Source organism: Phytophthora cinnamomi, assembly GCF_018691715.1.
Source record: "Phytophthora cinnamomi strain GKB4 chromosome Unknown Contig16, whole genome shotgun sequence".
Taxonomy (NCBI): Eukaryota; Oomycota; class Peronosporomycetes; order Peronosporales; family Peronosporaceae; genus Phytophthora; species Phytophthora cinnamomi.
The window spans coordinates 2,049,794-2,074,610 of NW_027150949.1; the positions used below are offsets into that span (position 1 = coordinate 2,049,794).

Sequence of the window (24,817 nt, forward strand, 5' to 3'; positions counted from 1 at the left end):
CCGCCTCCATCAAGACCAAGTCGCCTGGGTCGACGGATGAGTGGTTGGCGCCGATCCTTCCACGGTTCGCCCGCGGCCTCTCGGCGGCCAATGGCGCGTCGCATGGGCGACGTGCGTGCGTGGCGGCCTCCCGCCCGGGCCGATCCCGGGCTCAGTAGGGAATTCGCCGGCTCGCGCGCACATCAACCCGGACAGAGCCGCAGAGCATGGGGAACGCCGCCGCCAAAGAAGCCGCCGCGCCCCCGCCGGCGCCCGCCGCCGAGACGCCCGAGCAGCCGCAGACGCAGACGCAGCCGTCCTTCCGCGTGCTCTCGGCCGACCAGCGCGCCGTCACGTTCGACGAGCGCGTGCACCTGCGCGCGGGCGCCGAGGCGCGCGCCGAGCGCGTGACGCTGGGGCTGGGCGCCATGTCGGACTTCCGGCCGCTGCAGCGCGCCGCCACGTTCGACCCGCGGCTGCGCTCGCAGCGGCAGCTGCTGACGGCGTCCGATGTGCTGCACCGCCGCTTCTTCAACGCGCGCGAGCGGCGCGTGAGCCTCTCGAGCGCCGAGCGCAACCTCTTCCGCATCGCCGAGGGCGAGCGCGAGCGCCAGGAGGCCGTCGTGGTCGTGGACCCGTACTCGACGGGCATGACGCTGGCGCAGAAGGTCATGGAGCGCGGCTACGTCTGCGTCTGCGTGTACTCGGACACGCTGGAGGTGACGCAGGAGCGCATCGCGCACGTGCCCAAGGACCTGGCGTCGCAGTTCCTGGCCATCATCTACCACGACGGAGAGGCCGAGCGCAAGGACGAGGCCCGCGCGCTCGAGGACACAGCGGCCGCGCTGCGCCGCGTCGAGAACGTGGACCTCGTCGGCATCTTCGCCGGCGCGGAGACGGGCGTGCTGCTGGCCGACAAGCTGTCGGAGCGCTTTCAGCTCACGACCAACGGCACGAGCGGCTCGGCCGCGCGCCGCAACAAGTACCTCATGGGCGAGAAGGTGCGCGCCGCCGGGCTGCGCGCCGTGGCCCAGGTGCAGGCCACCAAGTGGTCGCAGGTCGAGGCCTTCGTCCAGAAGGAGCTGGTGCCCCTGCTCAAGGGCGGGGACTTCAAGGTCATCGTCAAGCCCGTGGAGAGCGCCGGCAGCGACGACGTGACGCTCTGCCACTCGATGGACGAGGTGCGCGCCGCCTTCGGAAGCATCCAGGGCAAGATCAACGGACTCGGGCTCGAGAACCAGGCCACACTGGTGCAGGAGTACCTGGACGGCACGGAGTACGTCGTGGACACGGTCAGCCGCTACGGCGTCACCAAGGTCGTGGCTGTCTGGGAGTACGACAAGCGCGCGGTGAACGACGCGCCGTTCGTGTACTACGGCGTCTTGCTGCGCGCAGCCCCCGACGGATCGGTGCTGGCCAAGGTGGCCGACTACGTGCTGAAGGTGGTGGACGCGCTGGAGATCGTGCACGGCCCCGGCCACGCCGAGGTGAAGGTGGTGAGGGGCGAGCCGTGTCTTGTGGAGATTGGCTCGCGCTGCCACGGCGGATCAGGCTCGTACCTGCCCATTGTGATGCCTTGCGTCGGCTACAACCACGTGGACGCAGCATTGGACTCGTACCTAGATGCTGAAGCGTTTGAGCGTCTCCCGGACCGCCCCAGGGAGCTCAAGTCGCATGGCTGCGAGGCGATGCTGGTGTCGTACGAGACCGGAAAGCTTGCGGGCTACCCAGGCCAGCAGGAGCTGGAGAATCTGCCGTCTACGGTGTCTACGGTGTGGTTTACGCACCAGGGCGAGGAGCTGAAGACCACGGTGGACATGTTCACGACGCCTGGTAGCGTCATTATGGTCCATGAAGACGAAGAGCAGTTGAACCGCGACTACGCACGCATCCGCGAGTTGGAGCACAAGGGGCTGTATGCGTTGGAGCCCGAAGAGGAAGTCGCGAAGGGCCCTCGCGGCACCGTAGTGGTAGTGGACCCGTTTTCCACGGGTGCTGTGCTGGCACACGAGCTTATGGTCAGAGGCTATGAGTGCGTTTGCGTGTACAGCGATCGTCTGGAGAACATCGAGAGCGTGGCTAGTCTGGTGCCGGAAGGGCTGACGCTCGAATTTGCGGCCACCGTTGCGTATGAGGGCAACCTGGAGCAGACGGTGAGCGCTATTCGCAAGGCGGCTAAACAGGTTGCAGACAGACAGAACAAGAAAAAGCAGAGTACGAAGGCAAATGCTGCGGTGTGTGCCGTGTTTGCTGGAGCTGAGTTGGGCGTCAAGTTGTCGGATGCTTTGACGGATGCGTTTGGGCTAGAAGGCAACATCCTGAAGCACTCGAACGCGCGTCGTGACAAGTACTTGATGGGTGAAACACTGCGCTCGACCGGAGTGCGTGCTGTCAAGCAGGTGAAGGCGAAAACGTGGGCTGAGGCTGAAGCCTTCATCACGCAGGATCTGAAACCGGAGCCCTTTGAAGTGGTGCTTAAGCCGCTGGAAAGCGCGGGCACCGAGGATGTCGTTCTCTGTCTGTCGTTGGAAGAAGCTAAGCGCACGTTTGAGGGCATCCTTGGTAAGATCAACGGTTTGGGACTTCAGAATGAGGCCGTGCTGCTGCAGGAGTACCTAGAGGGCGACGAGTATGTGGTGGATACCGTCAGCCGCAACGGAGAACACAAGGTGACTGCCATTTGGAAGTACGACAAGCGTCGCGTGAACGATGCTGCATTTGTATACTTCGGATTATCGTTGGTGCCTGCCGAGGGCATTGTCAACGACATGATCGACTACCAGTTTCAAGTACTCGGTGCGTGCTGGTTTGTGTATTACATTTTGATGATAGAAAGTTGTCTAACGTTTACCCCCGTATGCTGTAGATGCACTGGGAATTCGCAACGGACCTGCCCACGGAGAAGTCAAGTTCTGTCGTGGCTCTCCGGTGTTAATCGAGGTTGGTTCGCGCTGCCACGGCGGCGAAGGAGCTTGGGTACCCATTGCGAACATTTGTGTCGGCTACAACCAAGTGACTGCGGCCGTCGACAGTATCTTAGATGGCGAAACTTTTGCCAAACTTACGGACCGACCGAGGAAGCTTCTGGCGTACGGCTGCGAGGCCATGCTAGTGTCGTACAAGAACGGCGTGCTGAAGAGCACACCTGGCATCGCGGAGATCGAGAAGATGCCGGCCTTCCTCAAGAAGGAGATTTTTGTTGCACCGGGAGACAACATGCGCCAGACGGTGGATATGTTCACCACACCTGGAAGTATCATGCTCACGCACAAGGACCGTGACGTGCTCGAGGGAAATCTTGCACGTATTCGCGAGCTTGAGGTCGAAGGACTATTTGAGTTGGTCTAGACTGGCACAAGAGTGAGAGCAACGTGACTTAAGGCATGTACAGACACGAAAGGGGGCAAGTCCTGAGGTAGTGGCCGTGTCCGGTGTGCGTCTTCTTTTCTTGGATTACTTTCGTATTATCTAATGGATTGTTTGGTACAGCTAGTTGTTTCGTGTCACTTGAGGACTTGGTGCTTCAGGCAGTCGTTGATCTTGCAGGACCGTCCTTCGAAGATGCACCTCTGGCAATATCCCGATCGTTTGTTCGGCGAGGTACTGCCTCCACCACCTCCTTTTTGATGTCCATGCGCATGGTTCCTGTGTGTTCGTGAAGGACTCGATGCCTTCGGAGGACTAGCGTCGGCGGGAGGAGGTACAACTGGCGTCCTTGCAAGCGGAGCAAGCAACGTGTTGTTGCTTCCCCCCTCCGCCTTCTTATCAGTCCCGTTTCCGGGTGATGATACACCACGAGACGAGTGCTTTAAGCGCGGCGTCTGCGTCTTAGGCAACTCACTTAATTCACTGCCGTGACTGGTGTCGTGGGCACTGATTAGAGGTTGCTGAGGAAGCGTTGTGAGGGTTGGAGATGGCGGAGGTGACGTTTGTGACGCTGCATCGCGCAGTTTTTTGGATTTGTGGTGATGATGTTGGTGACGTGAAGATGGAGGTTGTTGTGCATAGATCTGTGCTGCAGCGCGGGCAGATGACAGTGACGTTGGCTCGAGCTCTGCTCTGGAGGATCGCGAGGTGTGTTTTTCGAGCCGAGAGCTTGTCTTGGATGGAGTGCGCGAGCTGTCACTCACAAATATGGCCTCGTCGAAACGTGGAGTTTTGCGTGGCGTCTTAGGGTGGTGCTTCGTTCTTCCGGATACCAGAGGAGCTCCTGGAATTCCTAGTAGAACCAACGGTGGCAGAGTTGAAGGAACGGACTCCGGTTCCGAACAAACCGCTGATCTTTCGTCAGCTACAGTCAGAGCTGGAGGCGCTGAAGACAGCGAGTTATCCTTGGATGGCGGTGTTCCTAGTCCACGGCTGCTTGTAATCGGGCTTTTCCGTCTGCCATTGCAAGGGAGGTTAGTGGTGGCGCGAGGCAACAATCAGTAAATTATGGCGAGAACTCACCTTGGCGTTGGCTTGGTGCTGGGTGGTGTCGCTCTCCCTGAGATAATTACAGGTGGCACAAATGGAGTATCCTGCTCTGGCGAGCGGGTCGATGGCAATGGTGATTTTGAGGGTGCTTCTTCAGCGGTTGGAGTGTTGATTGGAGTGTAGTCATTGTCGTATACCTCGTCCTCAGGTTCAGGTGAGCTGACAGGAACCGCTTGATTGAGAGCCGACGCTACGACTTCATTTACGAAAGGCACTGCAAGTTCGGTCATCACCACCGAAGATACAGGTGCAGAATTGGGTAGTTGAAGCGCCGGCACATTGATCAAGTAATCTTCTGTTGAAGGAGATGGTTGTTGCTGTGGTGCTATCAAGCCCATCAGTATCTCATCGACTTGGGGAACGTCGTCAGGACCAGGAGAAGCTTCTATTACAGCTTCCGCGAGCAGCTCACCGCGGGCAGCCTGGGTAAGCCAGTTACTGGCATCGCCGATTGCTTGGGCCACGCTTTGCAATGCAATGCTGACAGCCGCTTCAGCTGTCACTTTAGCAAGTTCTCGTACGGCGGCGATCGAAGGTTCGTCATGCAGCGAAAGTCGAGGCGCGTCATGAACTGGAACTTCCGGGGTGTCCGCATCCATGGAAATGGTTGAAGTGTCGCTGAGGGGAATGGCATCAGCCACGGCGTGGGCAACCAGTTCGCTGCGCACAGCTTGAGTGATCCACTCTGTCACGTTGTGGATAGTTGTGCCCTCAGCAGGGTCCACGGCTTGGGAGACCAGTTCGTTCTCGACGGCCTGTGTGATCCACTCGGTGGCTTTGTCAACCGCTCGTATGACCTGCTTCACGGCTCCGTGAATCGCTGCATCCACTGCCGCTTTCGCCACTACGTGAATGATAGCGCTTTGAGGTCGGTTTACTATCGGCAAGTGTTCACCAAGGCGCAGTGGCGATACAATCGGAGAAGAGCTGTCATGTTTGTTCTCCTCCTCGACCGGCTTAGTAACAGGAGTGTCAACAGTGATCGCCGCTTGGGAAATGAGCTCTCCACGGACAGTGTCGGCAAACCACTGCGTCGCACCTACAACAGCTTGAGCCAATTCTTCCACAGCTTCCTGAACGGCTGGATCAACGGTGGCCGTAGCCACGATGCTAATGCTCAAAGCAAGTGTTTCGTCAACCGGAGCATTGTTGCCGAGATAAAGCAATGGAACGCCAGGTGTCTCAAGTTCGTCCCCATCGCCATTCCCCACGCTCATGATGACCTGGTCTGCGCCAAGCTGCCCCGAAATGAAGTCACCACCCCACGCGCCAGCCTCAAAAATACTTTGAACAAGAAAAGCTCAAGGAGGGCAACGTCAACGCTCGTTTTATTATCATGGACTAAGGACTCACGTTCTCATGCTTTGAGTGACGCGCAGTGTCTTGGGAGACAGAGGTCTGCGCTGTGGTTTGTAAAGCTCTCGTGGCGTTCGAGCACGCGGGGACTTACTGGAGAGTTTCAAAGACTCTTGAGATAGGATTGCTCGCACACTTTCGACAAGGTCGTGGCGGAGCTGGTGGCGTTCCGCTACAGCGATTACTAGTTCGTATTGACGCCACGCTGCGTCGTGGTCGCTCAGATGCTCGAGCTCCACTGCTAAATTATAGTGGGCCACCAGCAATAGCTGGGAGCCTTCGGCGTTTAGCTTGTCGGAGGCTTCTTCAGCAGTAGACAACAGTGCTACTGCCGCTTTGGCGTGTGCAGCGGCTGCAACATGACGGTTTAGCTGCGAGAGCACAGCGCACAAGTTGAGTCGATTAAGCGCGATCTCGTGGTCTGGAATCGATGGCTCGGTGCCTTGGTACTTGACCTGGAGCTTCAAGGCTCGCTCCAGAAACCCGACGGCCGCGATTGGTTTGCCCGTGTGCTTGGCGTGGCAAGCAAGGTTGTTGAGTGTGATCAGGCGGAACGCGTGCCTGTGGTTCGTGTGGTGCGCTTCTGGAATGCTTCGCAGGTAACCTGAATGGCGAGTGTGGTGCTCTGCTCGCAGGAGCAAGTCGCCGCACTGTTCAGAAGTGATGATGTCCTCCGGAGTCGATCGCTGCAGAGCTTTCATCGCGAGTGTGTTGCTCAGCAGTAGAAACTCCTCGCACCCTTGCTGGAAATGCGCCGAGTGCACGCCGAATTGCTCCTTGTGATGGAAGATAAGCCGTTCAACGTCCTCGAGTGCACGATGGACCGCAGTGAAAAGGCTTCGGGGATCGGCATCGAGCGTCCGCACTCGAACCAGAGCTTCAGCCAGCGCCACGATCACTTCCCGTTCGCTCATTAGAAACGTTTGAGTCGACGAAGGAGCGAGGTTGATCGAGGCAACTCGAGCTCCTGTGCAAGATAAGACATGGGAAGGTGCTCTCAAGTCGAAATAGCGGTAGAATCGAAATAGCCAGAAGAAGCACACTGCTCGACTACAGCTCAGAGGTATTTGGTGCGGATAACCATGGACGTCCTGCGGCGGTTGCGAGAGCTTGGCTTCCAGCGAGGGCGATACCAAAGGTGCCGTCTTGTTAGCATTATTGTCTTTGTGTATTAATCGCCTAAAGGTCTTGTTGTGGCTCAACCAGCAAGTTTCGAGCGCGTCATGAGCCGAAGACTAGGCACGTGAAGAGCACCCGGCGTCAGTTGCCGTGGGAATCACTGTTCATGCGCAAGTCTCGCACGGAGAAGAGGGTGCGTCTAGTAACCACAACGGTGAGGACTTCCGGCTTTGTGCTCATGTTCATTGCTGTTCACTTCCAGGAAATCATCTTAAGGCCGTGGGAATACCCGATGGCTGCCCAAAACCTCTCGGTTATCCTCATCCAGAAGCGTGTGCGCGGCATGCTCTGTCGAATGCATCGATCGGTCAAAGGAGCGTCAAGTACAAAAGGTCCACCTGAACGCACCAAAAAGCCCAAGGCTAGAATTCGCAGTCCGATGCAGCAGTTCGTCGCGAGTGGTGGGAGCTTTTCCGATGAGCGCGGCTTTCGTAACTTCGCGGCGACAAAGCTGCAGGCATGGTTCCGGATGGAGCGCTTGCGCTGGCGCGGGACACTCGATCGCTTCCCGTTGTACCACATCGCGGCGCTGCAGCTCCAGTACGCGTGGAAGGCGCACTACCAGCACAAGCTGTACCAGCGTCAAGCTTCCGGCTCTCGATCGGCTGCGTTGACGCCCGCTAACCACTCCGCGCTGTGCATCCAGAACGTCTGGAAGAGCTACACGCACCGCCGCATTTTCCGCTACTACCGCGACCTGCTCTCGTTTCGCAGCACTGGAGACCCGGCCCGCATGCTCCGAGCGATCAACCCGTCGGAGGCGTCTCTACTGGACGCGTCCATGGGCGCCCAGGTGCGGTTCCGCCTCGGAGGCTTGGCGTTCCCGCCCACCATCTACTACAAGATCTTCACGCGCAAGCCCGTGTGCGACCTGGGCGCTTTCAGCCCCAAGGACTACACGGTCGCGCGCCAGACGGCTCCAGCGAGCCACTCGCACGACAAGCGGCGCACCACGTACATCCGCGTGGGCCACTCGTATTACCGCGCGCGGCAGCAGGCGGAGGACACGCGGCTGTGGTACCGGCGGATGGAGAACAATGGCTGGCGGCCCGTGACGGCCAAGGTGCTGGCCGAAGCCAACGCCGACCCCATCGCACAGGCCACAGGCGGACGCCATGCCGTGAACGGCTTCCACTACTCGAAGCTCGTACGGCAGCAGGACCGCGCACGCGCGCGCCGCCACAAGAAGCGGCTGTGGATGCAGAAGCTCTACGCGCAGGGGCTGCTGACAGCAGCGGCTCGCCCCGAGCAGGAGCAGCAGCAGGAGGAGGACGACGACTACGGCCAAGCGGCCAAGCAGCCGCGCGTGCTCTTCGACGTGGACTTCGACGACGAGAACTGGGAGGCCGAGGCCGAGGAGATGTTCGAGTGGGCCGCCGCGCTCGACTATGACGAGTACGTGGACAACTGGCACGAGCTCGGCCGCACCGCCACCACTGACGAGCTGTAGGCGGCGGCTTCAACTTGAAGTGCTGACAACCATCTCGGCCAATCAGATCGTGCTGCCTTAAAACTGAAAAAAATATTATTCAAGTGCTTTATTCACGCGTTTTGCACTTTACGCGATTTGTAAAACTATCAATTCTCTGGGTTTTATCCAGAGTCCTTAGGCAGAGTGCCATTATTCTCCAATCGAAATACCTGCCGAATATAATTCGTTGGGTTCGGTTCAAAGGCGTTTGAGGGGACTGTGATGTTCAATTACCTGTACTCAAATCAAGTTATGCTGGTGCGCCGACCCATCCAGTTTTTATTAAGTTAAAAAACCTATTATTTCAAATAACTTGTACTTGAGTATAATACCTGCGACATGTATTTTATCTGATCACTCAAGCGACATTCCCGGATTGTTTCCGCGTTCAGGCAACATGCAGTCCTCGTGCAGGTGAGGGGTGGTCGCCTCCGTTCATTAAGACAAAGTCGTGCGCCGTACGAAGAAGAGAAGCTGTGAAATTTCGTGGCCTACATTTGACGAAGCAGAAGAAACAAAGCTACGCCCTGCCTCGATTTGTTTATTTCTCGTGGCCTACGCGGTGTGAACGCGGCCACAGGCAAGCTCTAACAAAGCCGTGCTTCGCCCGGAACAGCTCTGGATGTAATTTGCAGACAGCACAGCACAACAATAGATATATTCTTGCTGTAGTTTAGTACTACTCTCATCTTTTCCTTAATAACAGGAACTAGGTAGTTTAGTTGTTTCTTCCACCGCACTACTGCCCCAAAGGGATATAGTACAGTAGTCGGAGGTAAAACATAACTGCATTGCAATCCTAAATGGGAGATTCGCCTTCACTTTTTGCCAGTCACATTCCGAGAGAGCACTGCTTGAAACTCTTTTAGTAGATAAGACTAAGACGTCCCTTCGACTCGCCAATTCCAAATACACCGTCGCGTTTCGCTTCAACCGAGGTTCTTTAGCTATCCCAGCCTACGCAAAGCTCTCGTATTTTCCGCGGATCATGCCGTTTGCGCCCAGGGCGCACCCTAGTTCTCATCCGTACCTGCAGTTACGGCTGTATTAGATTTTTTCTATTTCAGTGGAATATAATACAGTGTCTGTTTACAGAGCTAGAGCTACAGCTATAGTTTACCTCACGTCTAGAACAAACCAAACCACGTGGTTTGGTTCGGTAAACAAACCAAACCAAAATTACCAATGAACCAGGTTCGAAACGGTTTCGTGGTTTGAACCGAGTGAGACGCTGCAACCCAAAGCAAACCACGAGAATGTGGTTGGCTATAAAGGCCGTCGCTTAATTGAGCCCCAACATGGACAGCAGAGCATGTTGAAGGACGGATTTCGGACGGATTTCTATCAGCGACGGATCCGAAATCAGTCCGAAATCTGGGCGGGACACCGCGCCCAAGCAAGCCGCATATCTTGTACCCCACCGAAGAATTAGAATCTGCGGCTGGTATCGGTAGCAATGTTGGCTTATTCGCTTGCACCTTCTGAATGGCAGGAGTTGCATTCCCGAAGGCGGTGAGCATCTCACCCTGATGCAGCTTTTCGTCTTTGACAGCAGCTCTTATGTTCGAAGGCGCTTCGTGGACAGTTTCAAATCGAGGTTATTTTACATGCCAGTGGAGTTCATAGCGATGCCAGCACATGTGCATTGTACACCGCCATCATCGAGTCGCTGCGAATGTTAGCGCAAAGTCACGGAGCAGAGTCTCGGTGGCGACATGGTCAGGTTGGTTGACATAGTGTTGTAAAAAACAAGATAGTGTTGTCAAAAAGCAAGAATCCGCGCGAAAAGGCACGAATGACCGGGTGCGGCTTCGAGAATTGATAGTCGGTGAAACCGTATCGGGCGCCCGAGATTAGCGCGGGAGAAACTCTTACCTGCAAGAACGCATACCCCGTCTTCCAAACAATAGGGCGTCCACTTTCTGACGGACCATTTCTCGTCCACCTCGAGGAACTCGGGACCGCGAAGACGAAGCCGCTGATTAGTGCAGAGAGCCATATTGACCAACCAGGCAGCGGAAAAAGCAAACCATCGGTTGCAGCTGAAGCTTCAAACCACGAAACTCCAAACCTCAGGAATGGTTCAAGAGCGTTGGTCTGGTAACGTTCAAACCAAAGTAACGGCTAGAATTGGTGCAACGGTCGTGAAATATAACTTCGAACCAATATTTTGCACTTTGGTTGGTTTGGTTTGTTCAAGGCGTGGTTTACCTGACACTCCCAGATTGACACTCATGTTGCGCACCCTAGTTTACCTACGTTGGACAACATGACTCCCAAATTCACCAAATAAAAATTGATTTGCCTGGCGCCGCCTCAAATTTCATGGAATTCTCTTTAATTATTATACCGTACTGGGAACAGGGGGGAATTAATTGCTTAATCGTAACTGCGTAACCTGGATCAACCTTTGTGCCACGCGAGCCAGGCTAGAGTGGAACGAAGGTTGAGCCAGGCTGGTCCAGCCTGAAGGATGTTGACCCTCTCCGGGAGGGGAGAACGCATAGCCTCCAGACAGCGAGGTCTGGCACGCATGATTTTCGTGGGCGGCCATGGCGTTCTGAACCAAGTAGTGGATGAGCTCCTCAAGAGCGCAGTGCCGTCTCAGAAGGCATCGTGCCCGCGTCCAAGGCGGCCAGCATCCAGCTCTTCGCATCCACCCCTGGCCGTGGTTGGCAACGACCACCACTACAGAACGGCAATTACGCCGAGAAGAAGATGAATAGGCACTATCATTCTGCAGGATTCCTGCAGCAGGGAAAAAAATCCTGCTCAACCCGAAACTTCTGTGATTTCCCTAACTTCTTTTTGTTATTAGCAATCGGATGATGTTGAGTAAATTAAATATTAAGAGACGCAGGTTACTGGGCTTAACCCGAAGCCCAACCCCCTTCTCATTATACACCCCGGTGCATGAGTATACACGAGTTGCCGCGTCCACACCTAGGTCAACGGTTCAACGCCGGCTGCCAACAAGTGCGAGTCTTACGACGACCAGACGGCTGACGGACACGGCGGGCCTCGGGAATAGGGACGGCGGGGAGGGAGCTACATAGACACCTGGTCCCCGGCAAGCCACAGGCGGCTCCCACCGGATCTGCAAATCGGGCGAGGTGACGCCCCGTCACGGCTGATGGTGCTCGGAGGCGTCGCCCTCTCACGGCCAAGGCGCGTTCTGGAGTGCACCTCGTGCCCCGTGGTCTCTCTTCACGGTCCCGACCACCCTGCTTGGTACGTCGCCCTCATGTGCACTGTCCGCCACTTTCGCCTACCTTCGTTGTTACTCCAGGCGTTGGCCGACTACCCCCGAGTCGCAGAACCACACGCGGGAACCTGTGCTTCGGCGCAGCTTCGTGTATTCCTTTAGTCTTGACTCACCACTAACCAGTGATAAATCGCAACTGAGGGTCGAGCGGCCAGACCGCCGCTCGTTGCCTCCACTTAGCCTACCCCCCCCCGTCGCCTAGCTACCCTAAGCTATCACACGGCGCCTTCCTACTCCTACTTGGACCCCTCCCTCTTCGCTCTCATCTCCGTGCTCGTGGCCTCCTGGCCTCACGTCGTGGGCGCACACGTCGCCCCTCCTTTCTCCGGTACTTACCGCTCCTCACTGCTCACGCGTCGCTCCTCCCGGCGATCTTCTGCGGCTGCCGATCTTCAACTGCGACCTGCTCTCGGCACTAGTGTCCGTAGTCAGCTGGCTCACCCCGACCACCGACCGTTCGCTGTCGTACAACTCCGTCCCCGACTCCACGCTGTGCACCACACCGGTCACCGCATCAAGTCGATCTCGACACACGTTCCGTCCAGCCGCTCCTGCACACGTCCGGCAGCCCAGTGACAGGGCACCCTACTACACGCCATCCTCGACATCAAGATCGTCCTCGATCTTGTGGGCGTCGTCGAGTGACTCAAACGCCTCGGCCGACAGCCAGCGCCGGCCCATCTGTCCTTCACGTCGTACGCCGTACTCCACTTCGTGCTCCAGTACGTATCTGCCTGCCCGATTTCGCACTCGTCACCGCGCTCTCTCGATGGTGAACCCTGCTATGGGTACTTGTAGTAGCTCCGGCATCGGAGCGGGTCGTCGCGGCCGTCCTCGGCCTTGCAGCATTCCCACTGCAGCTCCTTGATGTCCGCCTCGACCATCACCAGTGACATCTGCTATTCCACCGTCAGTCCTGCCGCCGCGTTGAGGTCCAGGTGCCTCTCGCGCAGGCTCGTCTCCGTCTCTGTCTTCGCTTTCGGCATTGCGACCGCCGTGAATCCGACGATCACGGTTTGTACTAGTCTCCGCCGCGGCTCCCTGCTCGTCACGCATAATTTGCCTGCGCGATGCGCGCGCTTCGCGCGCGGCGTCAGCTGCTTCACGTCGTTGTCGCTGCAGCGCCGGCTGCTCTCCGTCACTGCTCGTCTTCTGTCGCCGCCGCTTCTTCGGGAGTGTGTCGGTGCCTCACTTGCTGCTCCTTGCGTTCTCCCTGACGGAGGTGGTTGCTGACTGTCCCCTCTTATTGCTATTCCTGGCGGTCTCACCACTACCGGCCTCTCCGCCGTCGCTGTCTTCTCCGCTGCTGCCGGCCCCACGCCTTCTTGTCGGCGGGTCGCCGTCGGTTCTGATCCACCGGATCGGTATGCGGTGAAATCTTCGACTAGGCCCAGCAGCGCTGGTCGGTACGGCACTGGCGTGAGCTGCTTGGCCTGCAACTCATTCACCAGAGCCTCCACGATTTGTCCGTTCAGCTCTGGCGTGCCGTCCATCGCTATCTCCCTCATCGGCCCATACACGAAGACCAACTTCTCGACCATGAACCTGGCCACGTCCTTCGCCATGTGCGCGGGCGTCGCTGCCACGACGGCGTAACGCGTCGCGTAGTCGACGGTCGCAATGACATACGGATTGCCCTGGGGCATAACGGGCAGCGGATCTGCTACGCCCAGTGCCCACCGATCTCCTGGTTCACCCACACCTTGGCTCCGCAGCGGGGGTATCACTTCCTTCGCTTTCGCTTGCACGACCCGCAGTCACGACAAGACTGCACCCAACGTCGTACGTGAACCCTCATGTCGGGCCACCAGTAGCTAGTCGCGATTTTCGCTAGTGTCTGCGGCGTACGCAGATGACACGCGTACACCGAGTCATGGTTCTCACGCAGCACAGTAGCCCACAGAGCCGTGGGCAGCACTGCTCGGTTGCTGCCGTCGCCGTCCTTGATGCATACCACGCCGTCAACTTCCACAATCAGCCTCGCACCGTACTTGCCCTTCTTCTTCAGCTTCTGCACTGTCCTGTCGCGGCCTTGATCTTCTCGCAGCACTGCGTCCGTCAGCTAGCCCTCAGTCCCAACTGTAATGCTCTCACTGCCGCATCGGCTGTTGCCGCTCTGCTGTCCTTCACCAGCGGCTTGCTGCTCTACTGCAACTTGTAGACTCTCGCCAACAGGTGGCTGCCTCGCTCCGTGACGTTCTCCTCCACCACGTTCTTGCTCTTCTGCCTCGTTGGTTGCCCTCACAGCCGCCACGACGCCGGTTGGCGCTCGCGACAGTGCGTCGGCGACTACGTTGTCGGCGCCCGGCCTGTACTCTATCCCGAAGTCGTACTCTTGAAGTTGCAGTGCCCACCTATGTAGCTTCGGGCTCAGCGTCGTCGATGTCATCAACCACTTCAAAGCAGAGTGGTCCGTGACCAAATGGAACCTCCGTCCGTACAAATATGGCCTGAACAGCTGCACGGCCCAGATTACGACCGTGCATTCCAGCTCAGAGATACCATACCTGGCCACAGCCTCCGAGTTTACCTTCGAAGTGTATGCTATGGGCTGCTCCCCCTTGCCTTGGTCCTGCGTCAGAGTCGCTCCGAGTCCCACAGCCGATGCGTCGGTGACGAGTTTGAAGGTCTCGAGAAGTCGGGGTAGGCCAAGATCGGCCGCTTGCTCAACTCCTCCTTCAGGTCGTCAAAGGCGGTCTGCTGCGACTCGTCCCACGTCCATACTACTCCTTTGCGTAGTAGTTTCGTCATAGGAGCCGCCCTGCTGGCGAACTTCGGTACAAAGCGTCTGTAGTAGCCAGCCATGGTCACGAATCGTTTCCCTGCGTCTGTATCTTGATGCGTGGGGAAGTTCGTCATACTGCTGACGTTGCTCTCCACTGGCCTCACGCCATCGGCGTCGAGTTCATGGCCGAGGTATACCAACCTCTCGGCCGCAAATGTGCACTTCTTCGCTTTCAGTGACAGCCCCGCCCGTGCTAACCGCTCGAGCACCGCGGCCAGCTTGACCACGTACTGGGCCACGTCGCCCTTGGTGAAGATGATGACGTCGTCCAGGTATACAAGACATGTCTGCCATGTGAGACCTCAGAGGACGGCGTCCATCATCATCTGAAACGTTCCTGGTGCGTTTGCGAGCCCGAAGGGCATTCGCACGAATCGAAAGAGTCCCCGTCGGGTCACGAACCCGGTCTTGTCGCGATCCTCCTTCGCGACGGGTACCTGCCAGTACCCTGAGTGCAAGTCCAGCGTAGTAAACCTTCTGGCACTGTGCAGGTGATCCAGAGTGGCGTCTATCCTCGGCAAAGGATAGACGTCCTTCTTCGTGATCTCGTTCAGCTGACGGTAGTCTATACAGAAGCGCACGGACCCGTCCTTCTTCTTCACCAGGACCACTGGGAAGCCCCACGCCCCGTGGCCCTCCTCGATCCCACCGCCGCGCAGCATCTCGTCCACGTTGTCGTCGATGACCTGCTGTTCTTCATGTGCGTGCCGTCTAGCTCGAACTTTGATCGGCGCTTCGGCACCGGTGTGGATCTCGTGCTCCACGCCGAGCGTGGTTGCTGGGGGACAGCCTCCAGTAGCTTGGGGTAGGTGCGCAGTAATTGTAATAACAGCTCACGACCCTCCTTACTCATGTCTCCCATGTTCAGGTCCTCCTCGTTGCTCAATGGTCTGGTGTCGGCCTGCAGGCCGACCAGCCACTGACGTACTCGCGCACGGTCCAGCTCTCCTTCGTCGGCAAGTACCGTGATCTCGTCGCTGCTGGGAGTCCACGTCCCCAACTTCTTCTTCGTCGGCAGCTTGACGCTTCTCCCGTACAAGTTCATCAGATTCGACCACCGCGAGCCGTCGTCAGCGTCGGTCCCAGCAGTATGTGCGATTCTCCATGAGCCTTCGGCGTGAACAAGCCCTCAGTGCCGTCGGGGGCTGCCACCGCCAACCCGATGTTCTGGCAGGTCGCCGTGCGCACCCGTGCGCGTCGCATTACTCGTACCTTCGCCGGTCGTGCCTGACGCTGGTCGGTCATGGACCAGAATGGCACCACCTTCCGCACGTCGTCCGCATACCACTTCATCTCGCAGGAGACAAAGTCGATCTTGACTCCTTGCTGTAGCATCCAATCTTCTCCGAGGAGGAACTCCGAGGTCGCACCCTTCACCACCAGTGCATCGACGACCATGCTCTAGTCGTACTGAGTACGGAACCGTAAGCGCCATACGCCCAGCACCTTCGAGACCGCCCCAGTGAAGCCCTCGACGTAGACCACGGGTGGCAGCGTCGGCAGGCGCTCGCCAAGTGACTGCCAGTCCTCACCCGCCACGCTGAACTGGGCCCCCGTGTCCAACTTGATCTCTCTCTGCTCTCCCCTCACTGCCACGCTCGCCGTCGGCGATGAGTCAACAACTGGGGCTCGTACGGCACGTAGTCGCCCAACCCGCATTTGCCGCTTCTCGCCTTCCATGTTCATTACATTCGTGTGTGTGTACACGCTGCCGCTGCCGCTGGTGTACGCGTAACGCTTCCGTTGCTCGCGTCGCTTCGCTGCCGTCAACACCATCGTCACGCGGGGCTGCTCGAACCCCGCCGCCATTGCCGCATCATAGTCCATTGTTCCCGCGTCTTGGCTGCTTCCGCGCCGGTTAAGCGCGTCGAGCGCGTAGTACGCACCCTTGAGGTGCTCTGCCTCCTCGATCAGCGCCTGCAGGTGGCGTTTCTCCTTGGTACGTTCTTTGCGCACGAGCTTCTCGTATCTCCGTCGGGTCCTGGAAGGCTGGAGAGACGTCGCCTCCGCCAACAACGTGCCGTCGCCGACGGTGAGCGGCATCTTCTAGTCCATCACCGTCTTGGCTTCCGCGCCGCCATCTTCCTTAGCTGCGTCGACGCTCTCGTCGAGCCCGCACGTGTTCCACTCGATTTGAGCGCCTGGGCGCCCATCGGGACGCTTCGGACTCTGCTGCCAGTCTTCGCCCCCTTAGCCTTGGGCTGGTCACGGGCCCGTAGCTCTCGTTCCAGCACTACTCGAGCAGGTAGCGCGTCTCCGTCGTCACCTTCCTCACGCATTGCGGACGCTACTACCCTCGTCTGCTGCGTGTTGCCGCCTTCTCCGGGAGTCGCGAAGGCCCTCTCGTCTTCGTACAGCTTGCACACCGCCTGCAGCTGTGCAGTCACTACTGCGTCAAGTTCCTGCTTGCTCGGGACACCCTCGCGAGCGTACCCACAAGCCTCGAGGAGGTTACGCGTGTCGACCACCACTCGCGTGTCGCCCTCCAGCTGGTCTGCGCCATCCCCAGTCGACACCACCGCTGCCGAGACCGCGGCGCCCAATGACGACCTTCGCGCCGTCTTCGTCGTCGTTGCCCGAGCGCAAGATGCTTCCGTCCGCACCTCTGCCTTCCTTGCCACCGTCACCGTGGTCGGAGCCACCGCCATCGTCACCAGTGTCGCGTCCGTTGCCACCGTCGCCATCTTCTCTTCGGTTCGCTCTCGTCACTTGCACGGCGGTCGTCTCAGCCGCTTCCACCGTCGTTGGCGTTGTCACCGCCAACACCGTTGCTGCCGTCGCACTCGGGGTCGCCCTTGCTCGCGCTCCGCCATCCCCAGTCGTTGGCACCTCGCTTGTCGTCGTGCTTGGGACCGTGGACGTGCCTCGCGTCGCGGTGGCGCTCACCAGAGCCTCCGCTGCTGCATTGCTGCGTGGCGTACGCTCGCGGGGCGTCTCGCCATCCAAAGCGTAGATCACCACGCGGCGCTCACTGCCACTTGCCGCGCGCGCCACTGCCCGGCCGTGCTCTTCTTTCACTCTGTGGGCTGTCCCACGTTGCCGCCCTCGGACGCCAGCATCGCGAACCCTTCATGGGTGTGCGGAGCCCCTCGTCCTCGTATTCTTGCCGGATCAGGTCCTGCGAGCAGTAAGGCCGGGGACCTTACGCTCGCGGGCCGTTTCCCGTCGTCGGGTCGTTGTCTTCTCCGCCGTCTTGCCTTGCGTCTGCGTCCCTAGCGGCCAGGTCAGACCGCTTCAGGTCGCATTCTCGCGCGTAGTGTCCGCTCCGCCCACAGTAGAAATAGTCGACGCCTGGCCTGTGAACGGCCGTCGGGCTTCCTCCTGGCGCCCGCTGCGCTTAGACGCGCTCCTGGTATCGGTCCAGGTTGCGTAGCCGATCCTCACGCGTCGCTAGCGTTGGGTTGATCGCGCTCCTCGCTCCTGCCGAGTCGCCGTAGTTAGCTTCCACCTTCAAGGCCTTCGCTGGCCGTCTTCCGTGCTGGTCGCCGCTTTGCTGTTTCCCGCGTGCTCCAGACTGGTCCCCGTCAGCCGTTTGAAAATTCAAACCTTTACCCACACTGGCTTGCCTACCTGTAGGTACCAGTAAAAATCCTGGTGGAATTGCCTTCCACCATTCCGTTGAACTGGCTCCTCCCGTCGATACCGGTCTGCCTTCGGTATCGTACCGAGGTGGCTTCTGTGTCGACCCCCACATGGAGCCGTATCCAGTTCATATTCGTCAAGTTGCCCCGAGGTCCCGAATGCTCCTGGCTGCTCATCGCTCCGGTCGTCACCAAGGGTCCGCGCCCCCGCTGGGTCTCCCGGTCGTCCCAGCGCGTCATCGCGGCCTCAAGTCCAACGCCGTACCCTTCTCCGTACTCGCCGACGTGGGGGACCGCCAGCCGCACAGCCTCGTCAAGTGTCTGCGGCCAGTTTCCTCAAACGTGCGTCGCGCCTTCGACGCTGTTCATTCCCTTGAAGAACGCGTTCACGAGCCAGCTCTCGCCGACGTCGCCACGCACCCCAATCTCTCTCAAGGACTGCGCGTACTCCACGAGGCGCTCGCCCTGCATCTGTCGTCTTGCGTTCAAGAGGCCAACCACCTCCGGGGTCGTGCGTTGGGTCAGGTACTTAGCCCTCAGCATGCCCACCAGGTTGTTGATGTTCTCCTCGCTGGGTGTCACGGACTCCATGACCGTGGCAAACGACCGCTTCGCCTCTCCGTCAAGGTGTGACGCCACTTTGTGATAGAGCTGCCCGTCGCTCCACTCTACGCCCATCGTAGAAGCCTGCCGACGGACCTCAGCGCGGACTGTCTTCAGCCACATCGTGACCGGCATGCTGTCGTCCAGCCCTTTGAACTTGGTGAGTTTCAGTGCTCTGGCTTTCTCGCGCACGATCACTTGGCGTGGTGGGGGCTCGTCGTCCACCCAGGATCCCCAGTACCTCGTCGCTGGTGTCATGCCCGTGGCCAGTGATACGCGCCCAGGGTCTTCACCTCCCTGGTCGCCACTGCCGCCCGTCGTCAAGCTGCTCATCGTCGTGTTGGTTGCTGCGCTCGGGCTCGTCGCCATGCCCGTGGTAGCCGCAGTACTCGAGGTCGCTGCCGTGCTCGAGATTACCGCCGCCCTCGAGGTCGCCACCGTACTCGACGTCGTCGTCGTGCTCGGGTCTGTCGCCGCACGCCGCATCGTGCCAGCACTGCTTCTCGGTATTCCAGCTCCAGCCGGCGCCCCGCCAGCCGTCGCGCCTCCGCCAGGGTTCGAGCCTTCCAACCCTGCGTTCGTTGGCGTGTCGCCCGTCGTCGGTCGGATCATCCCCGTCTCGACCAGTACCGTTCCTCCGTCTTCCGTCTCCAGCGTCGCTGATGCCGTCAGCTGCGGCTGCCGTTGCTTTGCCGCCTCGCGAGCCGCTGTTTCCGCTCGTTCTTGCGACGCAGCTCGTCGCTCAGCTCGTTGATCACGTTGCGTGGTCATGTCCATTCGTTAGCTCCTCTATAAGCACAAATAAACCCCTCGGTTAGCTTTCTCGTTCTCACTCTTATCTTTTTTCACTCGTTTCCAGAGTCCGTTGCCCAATAACGCTAAGCCCGCTAAGGTCCTCAGGCACGACCTAGCCCGGAAAGCGCCTGTCATGACCACCATGTAGGTTACTGGGCTTAACCCGAAGCCCAACCCCCTTCTCATTATACGCCCCGGTGCATGAGTATACACGAGTTGCCGCGTCCACACCTAGGTCAACGGTTCAACGCCGGCTGCCAACAAGTGCGAGTCTTACGACGACCAGACGGCTGACGGACACGGCGGGCCTCGGGAATAGGGACGGCGGGGAGGGAGCTACATAGACACCTGGTCCTCGGCAAGCCACAGGCGGCTCCCACCGGATCTGCAAATCGGGCGAGGTGACGCCCCGTCACGGCTGATGGTGCTCGGAGGCGTCGCCCTCTCACGGCCAAGGCGCGTTCTGGAGTGCACCTCGTGCCCCGTGGTCTCTCTTCACGGTCCCGACCACCCTGCTTGGTACGTCGCCCTCATGTGCACTGTCCGCCACTTTCGCCTACCTTCGTTGTTACTCCAGGCGTTGGCCGACTACCCCCGAGTCGCAGAACCACACGCGGGAACCTGTGCTTCGGCGCAGCTTCGTGTATTCCTTTAGTCTTGACTCACCACTAACCAGTGATAAATCGCAACTGAGGGTCGAGCGGCCAGACCGCCGCTCGTTGCCCCCACTTAGCCTACCCCCCCCCCCCCCGTCGCCTAGCTACCCTAAGCTATCACACGGCGCCTTCCTACTCCAACTTGGACCCCTCCCTCTTCGCTCTCATCTCCGTGCTCGTGGCCTCCTGGCCTCACGTCGTGCGCGCACACGTCGCCCCTCCTTTCTCCGATACTTACCGCTCCTCACTGCTCACGCGTCGCTCCTCCCGGCGATCTTCTGCGGCTGCCGATCTTCAACTGCGACCTGCTCTCGTCACTAGTGTCCGTAGTCAGCTGGCTCACCCCGACCACCGACCGTTCGCTGTCGTACAACTCCGTCCCCGACTCCACGCTGTGCACCACACCGGTCACCGCGTCAAGTCGATCTCGACACACGTTCCGTCCAGCCGCTCCTGCACACGTCCAGCAGCCCAGTGACAGGGCACCCTACTACAAGACGAAAGATTAGCGGATCAATACCGTGGACAGGGAAGGTATCTTACTTATGGTGGCACGCCTGAACTAGGTCGTCTGCGACTTGGCTGGGAACACCTGTGTTGTGAAGCGCAGCTGAAAACATTGATACAGCTATTGCCGTGACAAGGACGACCTCGAGATCGAGATAATATTTCGATCAAGGAGAACAACATTTCTTGTCGTTGAAGCCAACTGGCTGCCTTTCTCGTCCTCCACCTCGTTGATATCCTCATTCGCTTCAGCACGCGATTCATTATCTCGGTGCAGTGCCGCCATAACGCTTGGATTCCACTGGACGCCGGAAAATGTTCGACGATCAATTCGGCTGGAATACACACTGTAGCACACAAAAACTTCAAAATAAGGATATTGCAAAGTTCTCGTCCACTTCACCTCATCATGGCGGTCACGCACAAGTTTCGTCTTACCAAACTAGGCAATCCATGATGGCGGTCACGTACAGTTTCGTCTTGCCAAACTAGGCAATCACCGGGGATCACGCACCATAGCGCTCTTGCGTATTATGCATATTACCCAAATATATTAGCAACCATTGGATGCATAGCTCAATCGAGCAGCCCTCCCGGTTAAGTGACAGCGATCTTGTATTATCATATACTTCTTTTCGCATGCTCACCGCAAAATCCAGACCTGTTCCGGGCGAAGCACGGCTTTGTTAGGTCTGCACTCAAGCTTAGACAAGACTTGCGGCCGAGAGTGCGAACTGAACTCGTAGATTCTCCATAGCAAGTTCCATGTGATAAGCGAACTAGGAACATGTCCATGCTGCCCAAAGCGACGTATCAACTCCTAAAATATCACTCGTACCCGTAGCAATACCAGTACATTCCCGGAGAAGATTAATTAGTTGAAATTCGCTGCCAAAGTTTGCTCTAGCAGATTATGAGCCATCAGTTTCAGGTTTGCTTTGCTGTTTGTATCAACAGGTGACCGAAAATAGGAAGGCGATTGAACATCACCTCAATCGTTCAGAACGACGCTATCAATTGTACAGGAGAAAGCTGAGGTGGTGGGCTTTACAATGGCAGCCGAAATTGATGGAGCCGCTGAAAAGAAAATTTATATCGAATTGAAGTGGCCGGCAATTGCTAGATTGACCATTATACTCAGCAAGAACCAGATTTCTGTGTTATCGACCTCGCAGCGAAAAAGGGAAAATTGGCTCTCGCAATAGACAAGGCGAGCTTTCACAACCACTTCAAAGTCGCGTAGTGACTGCATGCGAATCAACCAGGGACAGTAACTAGACACAACGCAGCAGTTCGCGGTGACCAACCTATGGTGCAATGGGCTCATCACAATGATTGGAAGGTTGTCATGAAGATACAGTTGCCTTGGCAGCAATGAAAACAAAATAGAAAGAGTTATTACATGTCGTAACGGCAGAAATTATTCTACCCGTGAAGGCTACTCCCGTGACGGAAGCTCGAACATTGATCGAGTCTGTTAAATGCCTTCCGTTGTGATGAAACCGCCGTTAAGCACCTTCGATACGTCCGTCAAGGCGCCGAGTACCTGAAACAGCGACGTAACCCAGTCGATATTGACAGCTAAGCGATCCACGCGGTTCGTTTCCACGTCAAAGAAGAAAGTGAACAAGCACGGGCACTCGAGTCGCTGCCCCAATAGGCGCGCGTCTAGTTGTTCTGTGTCGTATTTGCTCACCTTTTTCAAGTGCGGAAAAACGCAGCGCAGCGTGAACTCGGAGACGGTGAGACTGAAATTCGCAGTAGCAGATATGACGCCGGGGGAGATATTCTCCAGCTTTTGAAGACAGATTTGAGGTTCGCCAAAGCACTGAGAGTAGCGCCGCAATTGCCCTCTTAGATGCTGTACCCCCGTCAACCCACCCATCCTCACATCAACTGTGAAAGCCTTCTCTAAGGCCGCCAAGCCATGCTTGCTAACATCTTGGTCGATCTTGTAGTCACCATCTGTCAAGGACCAAGGCGCTCGAAAATCTGCCTCGATCGGGTGGAACACGTCAGCAACGATTCTCCAGGGGCTTTGGTAGCAAATTCGGTTGGGGCCCATGTGTTGGTGTGTCAAGCTCGTGGTTTCCCGGCGAAGTTGCTCCACGTCAAGCTCGAGTTGATTCTGGTATTCTTTCTGTCTCTTGCGGAATCGGCTTTGGTTAGCGCGGCATTGCTCGCGTCGACGTGAGCTCGTCTTGTACCGATTTCTTGCTAGTTTCTGCTTGGGTTCAACTGGTCGGATGTTAACGTTCGTTGACTCTTTTGCCCGGGCTTTTCCAGCCACTGTAGTATTTAGCGAAAAATGCGTGCGGGTGATGTCTGTTGCAGCGAGATGATCGCTCAGACAACTGGTAGGAGAGGATGAGGACTTCGTGGCATCCGCATGAACTGTCGAGATAGTCGAGACTCCATGGTGGCGGTAGTTTGCTTGGACATGAGAAATCACTGGGCCCACAAGGCTATAACCCAGTGGCCTGCGAGTGTAGTTGAGCGGAGTTGCGCTGAAATGAGCGAAATACCGTGCCATCGGGCTGGAGAATTGTATTGTGAGCGGTAATACGTGGTAGATAGTGGCGCAAATCTGGTGTTTATGGTTACGCAAGTATGATCGTAATCGGTCCATGCGCAAAAAACGCACATTTGGAGTCGTGGACTGCACACTAGACTCATTCTATCTTGGTTATGCCGTGGGAGCACATTGTTTTCATACGCGGGCAACGAGGTGCAAAGATAATTCGGTTAATAAGCCGTAGTTCAGGTCCTTACAACTCCTTGCGTTTCAGTTAACAATCAAGCGTAATCGATCTATCGCAAGATCGCGGTGACCTGGCTGCAGAAGAGCTACACGTACGACAGCGCGATCACGGACGCGGCGCTGCAGTTGGTCACGGTATGTACTCAAATGTCCATGCCAGGGCTCTGCTGGCAGTGCTGGCAGTGCTCTAGCTCTACTTTTCTGTTCGTGTGACTTGGGTTCACTAACGGATAACGCCGAATTGTGTACCGCATACTATTGAATTGAACGCTTATAAATCCAAGAAAGGTACACAAATAGGAGGGGGTATACATGTACCGGGGTCTACCAAATAGTTAGGGCGAAGCCCCCCTATAATCATGTATCTCCGATTTACTCTCTGATTTATTTTTTACCAAGCGGATACATCAATTCTGGAAATGGGTTAGGGCGACGTTTTAGAATCGCATACATGGGGGCCAAAAATGCGGAAAAAATCCTCGGTTTAAACACATTTTGAACATTATGGCGGATACAAGAATGACCCCTTCAATTCCGTGGTGAAGCGACGCTTCAATCCGACAGAGACTCTAAACTGAGGGCCCCGAATTAACAAACAGGGAATTCCGTGTTTACTATGGCCAGAATAAGAATAGAGCTAAAACAGCGATTTTTTGCTGGTTTCCTGTCCGTTCTTTGCACCATTTTGCTCTCATATAAGCCCCTAACATGAAGAAAAACCTGAAAGAGTATATCGTAAAAATCTTCGCCGTAAGAAGTGTTTTCGTAAAAAGCTTATGCAGCAGGTCAGCGTCGGTGAACTACGTCAGGTTGCGCTGGCACAGTATCCTGCAGCAGTGGCAGAGACAGCGCTGTGCTGCACGCAGCACGCACGTGCCCATCATCACGCATGCGGTCATGTCTGTCGCCGTCGTGACCATATTTGCGGCGTAGCGCCAGCACCACAAACCCGGTCAATATCAATATAGTGGTGGAGAAGCTGTTGACGGTGCACCGCCCTCCATTACCACGCATCACACATTCGTGCATCTGTGCGAGACGATCGCGACGTTCCTAGTGGCGATAGGCATTGTGGGCAACCTGCTTTGCGACTCGAGGGTTGTGCGGAGGACCACGCCGCCCTCCAGTGCTTCGAGAGGCAGAGCGTGGAGATCGACTTGGAGGACGTGGAACTAGAGCTCGGGTTGGACGTGAATGATGTCAGATACGCAGTCACAGCGGAGACCAAGGTGCTGCTGGAGAGGTGCGTCGAGTTCTTGGTCAACAGCGTGTCGTTTAAGTAGGAGACTCAGCTATTTCGATGCATCGCGGGGGCGGATAGAACTTCCGCGGCCATGATGGAGAAGCGCATGAAGAATCTATGTGGATTGGCGTGCACGGTGAAGTTGCAGATACTGAAGGAC

General features: G+C 57.3%; 3 protein-coding genes across 3 annotated transcripts; 2 read left to right on the forward strand and 1 right to left on the reverse strand.

Annotated features, from left to right (window-relative positions):
* Window positions 1-206: 206 nt before the first annotated feature.
* On the forward strand, window positions 207-3,327 carry IUM83_02626 (Argininosuccinate lyase 2; the record flags this gene model as incomplete). Its single annotated transcript, XM_067926565.1, has 2 exons — window positions 207-2,775; window positions 2,846-3,327. The coding sequence occupies 2 exons, from the start codon at window positions 207-209 to the stop codon at window positions 3,325-3,327; spliced, it is 3,051 nt and encodes a 1,016-aa protein (XP_067796802.1).
* A 1,000-nt stretch (window positions 3,328-4,327) lies between these two features.
* IUM83_02627 (Serine carboxypeptidase) lies at window positions 4,328-6,512 on the reverse strand (the record flags this gene model as incomplete). The annotated part of the gene is made up of 4 exons (XM_067926566.1): window positions 4,328-4,362; window positions 4,429-4,465; window positions 4,593-5,739; window positions 5,809-6,512. The coding sequence occupies 4 exons, from the start codon at window positions 6,510-6,512 to the stop codon at window positions 4,328-4,330; spliced, it is 1,923 nt and encodes a 640-aa protein (XP_067796663.1).
* Window positions 6,513-6,893: 381 nt separating this feature from the next.
* Window positions 6,894-8,440, forward strand: IUM83_02628 (IQ motif, EF-hand binding site; the record flags this gene model as incomplete). Its single annotated transcript, XM_067926567.1, has 3 exons — window positions 6,894-6,949; window positions 7,018-7,123; window positions 7,193-8,440. The coding sequence occupies 3 exons, from the start codon at window positions 6,894-6,896 to the stop codon at window positions 8,438-8,440; spliced, it is 1,410 nt and encodes a 469-aa protein (XP_067796807.1).
* Between the last annotated feature and the right edge of the window lie 16,377 nt (window positions 8,441-24,817).